This window comes from Crocuta crocuta, unplaced genomic scaffold, assembly GCF_008692635.1.
Source record: "Crocuta crocuta isolate KB4526 unplaced genomic scaffold, BGI_CrCroc_1.0 scaffold978, whole genome shotgun sequence".
Classification (NCBI taxonomy): Eukaryota; Metazoa; Chordata; class Mammalia; order Carnivora; family Hyaenidae; genus Crocuta; species Crocuta crocuta.
The window spans coordinates 373200-380858 of NW_027530876.1; the positions used below are offsets into that span (position 1 = coordinate 373200).

Sequence of the window (7659 nt, forward strand, 5' to 3'; positions counted from 1 at the left end):
GGACTCAAATTTCACTCCATTCTCCTAACTTCCGAGCATCCTTTTGGGAACAGCCTAGCACATAAATGAGGAGTGCTCTTCTCTGAAGTCGCCCCCTGAGGTTACAAAGGAAACTGCCAACTGCTCTGTATCCAGATGATGATGGGGTTACCTGACTCAGCATTGATCAAACATGCCCAGAACTAGACTGAGTCTGTACTATCTGTCAATGTCAACAAGTCAACTGGAGGAATGAAGCTGGAGCACTCAGGTGTGCAGTGTTGCACAGAGAGGACGGAGTCGAGTACACACTCCCTGGCCTGCCACTCCTGGCTACCCACTCCCCCTGGCCCAGCCACACAACACCTGCCCTGGAGGGTCCCCCTGGAAGAGACTGTGAAAGCAGAACAGTCAGGAGAGTTACTTCAAAGACACAGAACACGGGGAATAAGCATCACTCTACCCACCACCAGTGACTGCCTCCGAATTCTAATCTAGTTACTTTAGATATGCAAATCTGTAGTTTGCCAGCGTATCTCAAAAGGTGGGGTCTCAAATGCAACCCTCCAGGTAGCACTGGCCAACACACAGGTGAACGGGGCTGGCACCTCCCTCCTGGCAGCCCAGCCTTCACGCAGGGTGTTAGGAGCTCCTCTTCTTCTGCCACTAACTGCCACTCGGCTGCAATAAGCCACAACCACAGGTCCATAAGAGTTCCTGACTGGCCCTGCCTCTGCCCCCCTTTGTGAATTTACACAGTCATTTACAAACGTATCCCCACTAAAAACTCGAGTCCCATTAGACCCGGCCCCATCAGTGAACCAGTCTAGACAACTGGATTCCCAGTGATAGCTGACCTACCTGCTGTTCAATTCCTCCCAGCTTCCATTTCTCCCTGCACCTGCTCAGTGACAAGCCCCAAGTGTCCTCAGCAGAGAAACGTTGAGCAGGCTGAGGGGGGAGCCTGTCCCCAGATGGAGTGGGTCCTTGCACCAGCTGCTCACAGGAGTTAGGATCCCAACTGACTGCATGCTGTTATGCCAGCACCCTGACCACACTTCGGCATCTGGTTCCTAGGAATCCAAAGAAAGCCTGACAAACACAGTGCTGAAAAAAATCCAGATACACTAAATGGATGGAGGGCAGGTTAAGATTGACAGATCTCACGCTCTTTGAGTTCACAGCCACCAGATCCTTCTCTCTTCTCTGAGAGCATACAGGCTATTATTCTTTCTAGAACACGGACTGAGATCGAAGTCAGGCCTCTGCACTCTAGTCAGTTCTTCACCACCCCCCTTCCTGACTGGAAACTGGGGTGTTTGTCTGCAGTCTCCCAGCACCTCTCCTACCCTGTGACTCCTCCAGTACCAGCAATTCCACCTGCAGAAAGCCTCAAAGAGCCTCAGAATTTCATCAGTCTGAGAAGAGGCTACCCCACCTGCCTGGGATTTCTGTTCTCTCATTCCAAGGCTTCCTTTACCCTTGACTTCCTGCCTGCTCCTTCCTTACCTTATATAAAAAAGTCAAGGGAGGGGCACCTGGGTGGCTCAGTCAGTTAAGCATCCGACTTCGGCTCAGGTCATGATCTCACAGTTCGTNATCCAGAGCTCACTGCAGGCTTTTGCCTTCCTGATGACTTTTCTTATAGCTCTGTGTGCTCTCTTAGCGTGGTCCTTAGTTTTCTTTCTGTCCTTCCTATCTTTCACATAAAACATAAGCTGGCCTGGGACTCCCTCCCCTCACCCCAGAGCCTCTGTGGAGTCTTTAGACACAGTCAACTCTTCCTCCTCCCTGGAGCTCACCTACAGTTAAGACTCAATGCCCCCGGACCTGCGTCCCTTTCAGTCTCAAACCACAAGATCACACTTCTTTTTCGGAGCGTCCTAAAACTCTCCAACTCCAGGGTACGTATCCTCCCGGCTTTCTCGCTGCTGGACTCTCCTGTTTGAAGACAGCATGCCTGCAGACCCCTTCCGTGATCCAACAGACCACTTGGAAAAGCTCTGCCCTTTCCAGCTGTAACCCTGCTACTTTATAACTTCAACCTAAAGTAGTCAAGGTCACCTCCTTTGAAAACCTGAAACCCAGGCAGGTAGTCATTCTAATGCCTAGTGAAGAAGGATATCCAGGTGACTAGAGACAGAAGAGCCCTGCTAAAGAATTCACGGGCTACCCTGCTAACCTCTGGAAGCCCCTAGCCTGAGTGCAAGGTTTACTCCCAGCCAGTTAGCACACCCAAGGGCAGCCAGGCCCCTCTGATGAGAACTGGTCTGAGTAGAAAGAAGCAAACCGGCCTCCAGACTCAAACAGATGCTTTGTATCAGTTTATAACTAACCAACCCCTTGGCCCTGATTGAGGAAATCGGTCTTGCCAAAACAAACAAACAAACAAACAAACAAACACCCCACCAAAATCCAAAAAACAAAAACAAAACAAAAAACAATAACACCAGAAATACTCAGGCTGCCATGGAGCACAACATCCTCCCATAACAGATCTACACTCGGGAAGGCGCTGGGCCTAAGCATGGTCTCAGCCCCTTCGTGACATTTCTGCCCACTCCTCTCAGGTCAGGTCCCCATGCCCTAAAGGGCCCCATTCAACCGGTCCCTTTAAGTTAGCCTCCAAAGATATTCTCCCAGAGGACAACATCTCATCACTTACTTCAACCCATATGCACAGAGAAAGCTGGGCATCTTTTGCCCTAAAAGAGCATGTAGCAAGTTATGGCAGAAACAGAAGCAAGTCTTGTGACCTTCCAGTCACAGATCTCCCCACCGCTACACTGCCTCTGAAGGTCAGAAGGAAAGCTGGAGGCCTCTGGGAGGAGATCCTGTGGCTCCCAGAACACAGACAAGGCCCCCAGATCAAGGCCACCAAAGACTGAAGAAGTCAAGGTCACAGGCTAGCCCAGGGCTCCCTTCCCAAACCCCAGCCCCTTGTCCCTCCTCACTCACAAGGACAGCAGCAAGGAAAAGCCAGCAATATAGAGATTCCTCTGGGCACGGAAAAGCTTCATGTGGAAATGTTCCATGGCCCCGGGGTTATTCTGCAGGTTCACCTTCTCTGTCACATCATCATACTTCCGGATCTCACGTACAGCATCTGCAGCAGAGTGGAGAAGAGACGTGAGGGCACTTAGCTCCCGCTAAGACTGGGGTGTCCAGGGGAGAGGCGGCAGGACTCAAGGTGACCTCACTTCCCTCAAAATCTGTCACCCCAGTTATCCTCCGTTCTACACACACCTTGGGGGACAGTCTTAAGAGATCTGCCCTCAGACCCATCCTCTCCACTGGCTTTTCTCAGGTCACTCCCTGGCCCCAATCTACACAGACCACAAACCTGCTCCTCGTGTCAAGGTGCTAACCAAGTCTGAGGTGTTGCTGGCAATGGCCATGGCGCCCCCAACATGTGATTCTGCTTAGCTCAAGTTGGGCTGGCCATCAGGTGCCCCAGTGATAAGCCAGGGAAATCCCCACTGAGGAGGTACCAGTGTCCTAGGAGTCAAAGACCCTGAGGGCGCCTGCCTGCTAAAGACTCAGGCTTTGGGGCACATGGGTGGCTCAGACAGTTGAGCATCTGACTTTGGTTCAGGTCATCTCATGTTCCCTGAGTTCAAGCCCTGTGTCGGGCTCCATGCTGACAGCTCAAACCTGGAGCCTGCTTCGGATTCTGTATCTCTTTTTATCGCTGTCTGCCCCTACCCTGCTTACACATTGCGCGTGTGCTCTCTCAAATAAAAACGTTTAAAAAAAGGACCCAAACTCTTCCATTCCTAAGCTTCATAATGGGTTTTAGTATATAAACAATGTTACCTTAAAAACAAATATTGTTAAGATCTCTACACTACCCAAAGCAACCTATAGATTTCACGCAATCCCTATCAAAGTACCAACAAACAATATTTTTCACAGAACTAGAACACTTTTTTAAAAATTTTTTAATCTTTATTTATTTTAGAGAAAGAGCGTGTGCAAGTAGGGGAGGGGCAGAGAGAGAGGGAGGCACAGAATCCGAAGCAGGCTCCAGACTCTGAGCTGTCAGCAGAACCTGATGCAGGGCTCGAACTCACCAACTGTGTGATCATGACCTGAGCCGAAGTCAGATGCTCAACCGACTTGAGCCACCCAGCCGCCCCTAGAACAAACACTTCTAAAATGTGTACGGAACTACAAAGGACCTGAAATAGTCAATGCAATCTTGAAAAAGAAAAACAAAACAGGAGGTATCATAATCTCAGATTCAAAGTCATATCACAAAGCAGTAGTAATTAAAACCATATGGTACGGGCATAAAAATAGACACACAGAACAGAATAGAAAATCTAGGGGAAAAAACCCACAACTGTATGATCATTTAATCTTCCACAAAGAAGGAAAATATATCCAATGGGAAAAACAAAGTCTCTTCAATAAGTGGTGTCAGGAAAACTGGACGTCATGCAAAAGAATGAAACCGAACCACTTTCTTTCACCATACACAAAAATAAACTCAAAAATGGATTAAAACCTAAACGTGAGACCTGAATCCATAAAAATCCTTGAAGAGAGCACAGGCAGTAACTTCTCTGATATCGGCCATAGCAACACTTTTCTAGATCTGTCTCCTGAGGCAAGTGAAACAAAAGCAAAAATAAAATACTGGGACCACATCAAAATAAAAAGCTTCTGCACAGCAAAGGAAACAATCAACAAAACTAAAAGGCAACCTATGGAATGGGAAATGATAAAAAAATTTTTCAAAGAAAAACCAAGAAACTGTCTTATTCTGATTACAAAATGAATGCAAGCTCATCAAAAATTCAAGTACAACCTGTATACCAGAAATACGTAGAGAAAGAATCCCTGACGTAATCACCTCCAGTAAGCCTAAGACCTTGGTCTTCTTACCTAAAGCAGTCACTTTCAGCCACGTTACCCTATTTTCTAATACACACCCTAACCTGAAATTACCCTAATTACAGATTTATTGTCTATCTCCCCTGAATTCGATTAAAAACTCCACGAAGGAAGAAATCTTTTCTTCTACACCTAGGCCCTCGCACAGTTCTGAGTGCACAGGGGGCATGCAAGTAACTAGTGAATCACGAATAGCCTGTGCTCCTGGACGGCACTGTTAGACATACAGTGCCCCAGTTTACAAATATATTATGCTGTTTGTCTATCATTGTAGAAATGGAATAATCTACTGCTTTTTCCTCCCTTACCCCTGAGACATCTTTTTAAAAGTTGGGACATAAAAATCTACCTAGAAGGGTCTCTTAACAGACACCCAGGGGAGAGGAGCAAGTTACCACTTATATGGACGTTGTTTCATTCTTAATCTCTGGTTTGAGACTTTTTTTTTTAAGCTACAAATTTTTTTTAAATGTTCATTCTTGAGAGAGCAAGAAAGAGCGAGCGAGCACGAGCAGGGGAGGGGAGGGGAGACAGAGAATCCCAAGCAGACTCTGCACTGCCAGCACAGAGTCCAACGTGGAGCTCGAACTCACGAAACTGTGAGATCATGACCTGAACTGAAACCAAGAGTTGGATGCTTAACCGACAGTGCCACCGAGGCACAAGTCTGCTTGGTTTTTAAGCTGACTTACATTATACAAAAATCTGCTCTTCACTGGCCTTGCACCCACGTTACATCTGGATCATGAAACAAGCCTTCTCCAACGCTGAGCAGGGGTATAAACCAGGACAACAATATCCCTATTTGTTATCAACTGCATACTCCTGTCTCCCCTTCCCATTCCTATATTGATAACCTAACCCCCTATGGGATGGTGTTAGAAGGTGGAGCCTTTGGGAAGGGTTAGGTCATGAGAACAGGGCCCTCATGAATGAAGTTAGTGCCTTTATAAAAGAGATCCCACTGAGCGCTTTCACCTTTTTTGCAACGTGAGGACAAAATGAGAAAGTTTTGTGAACAAGGAACAGGGCCCTCACCAAACATCAAATCTGCCAGTACCTTGATCTTGGACTTCCAGCCTCTGTGAAAAATGAATGTCTGCTGTTTAAGCCACACAGTCTATGACATTTTTGTTACAGCAGCCCAATGTAAGACATAAAATTTTATTTTTTTTCAAATGAGAGAGGAGAGAGAGAGAGAGAGCAGGGGAGGATCAGAGAGAGAGAGGGAGACACAGAATCTGAAACAGGCTCCAGGCTCTGAGGTGGTGGTCAAGCACAGAGCTCGATGCGGAGCTCAAACCCACGAACTGTGAGATCGTGACCTGAGCCGAAGTTGAAGGCTTAACCAACTGAGCCATCCAGGCACCCCAAGACACACAATTTTAAATGTTCATACCCTTGGAGGTGCCTGAGTGACTCAGTCAATTAAGTGTCTGACTCTTGATCTTGTTTCAGGTCATGATCTCACAGTTTCTGACAGCTCAGAGCCTGCTTAAGATTCTCTCTCTCACACTCTCTGCCCATCCCCTGCTTGCTGTCTCTCTCTAAATAAACTGAAAAAAATGTTCATACCCTTGGATTCATCAATTCCACCTCTATGAATTTATCTACACGAACCTTTGCATGAACATGTAATGATACAAGTATGCCTATAAAGAATCGAATTACAGTGAAACCACGCGTTAGAATACCAATCTTTAAAAAGGATGAGATTGCTGTAAAAAGATGTCTAAGACAAAAGAGAAAACGCAAATCCAAAACAGTGCATGGTATGATCTGAATCCAATCCCAAAGGGCACATAATATGTATATATTTTTGATGGTTATTTTTGAAAGAGAGACAGCACTAGCTGGGGAGGGGCAGAGAGAGAGGGAGACACAGGATCTGAAACAGGCTCCAGGCTCTGAGCTGTCAGCACAGAGCCCGACATGGGGCTCGAATTCACAAACCATGTGATCATGACCTGAGCCGAAGTTGGACGCTTCACAAACTGAGCCACCCAAGACGCCCCCAGTATGTAACATTTTTATAAAGATGTCAGCATAGAAAAATGCTGTGGAGGGGCACTTGGGTGGCTCAGTCACCCAACTCTTGATTTTGGCTCAGGTCATAAACACATGGCTCACGTGACCTCATGGCTCAAGTGATCTAGCCCCGCATCAGGCTCTGCGCAGACAGTGCGGAGCCTGCTTGGGATTCTCTCTCTTGCCCCTCTCCCCCTCACGACGAGTGTGCGCGCTCTCTCTCTCTCAAAAATAAACAAACATTAAAAAACAAAAGGCATTTCAATGGCTTAGAAAAAAAAAAAAATGCCTGTCGAAACGTACAATAAAGTATCAACAATGGTTTTCTGTGAGACGTGGAATAATGAGGAAGCAGAAAATTTAACTTTCTGGGTTAACTTTCTGGGTTTTTAAAAATGTCTTATTTTTGTGATTTAAAACCACACATGTTGGGGCTCCTGGGTGACTCCGTCAATTCAGTGTCCGACTCTCGATTTCAGCTCAGATCGTGATCTAACAGTTCATGGAAACGAGCCCTGTGTCCGGCTCTGGGTTGATAGCTCAGATTCTCTCTCTCCCTCTTTCTCTCCCTCTGCCCCTCCCTAGTGCACTCGTGTTTTCTCTCAAAATAAACATTTGAAACAAACAAACACGTTTTTCTACACCATCATTTGCCCTCCGGGAACCCCACTACCCTAAGGACCACGATGACCGATGGCCAATGGCAGGGAACAGATGGGACACAGGTGTTAGGCCACGCTAGCCCAAGTAACA

General features: G+C 46.9%; 1 protein-coding gene across 3 annotated transcripts in view; it reads right to left on the reverse strand.

Moving 5' to 3' along the window:
- The window catches only part of BCAP31 (B cell receptor associated protein 31), a 30707-nt gene that overhangs the window by 18095 nt on the left and 4953 nt on the right, over positions 1 to 7659 (reverse strand). For all 3 annotated transcript variants that reach the window (XM_077769625.1, XM_077769627.1, XM_077769626.1), the window contains exon 4: positions 2938 to 3085. In XM_077769625.1, coding sequence (XP_077625751.1) covers positions 2938 to 3085 — 148 coding nt within the window. The remainder of the gene's footprint in view (positions 1 to 2937; positions 3086 to 7659) is intronic.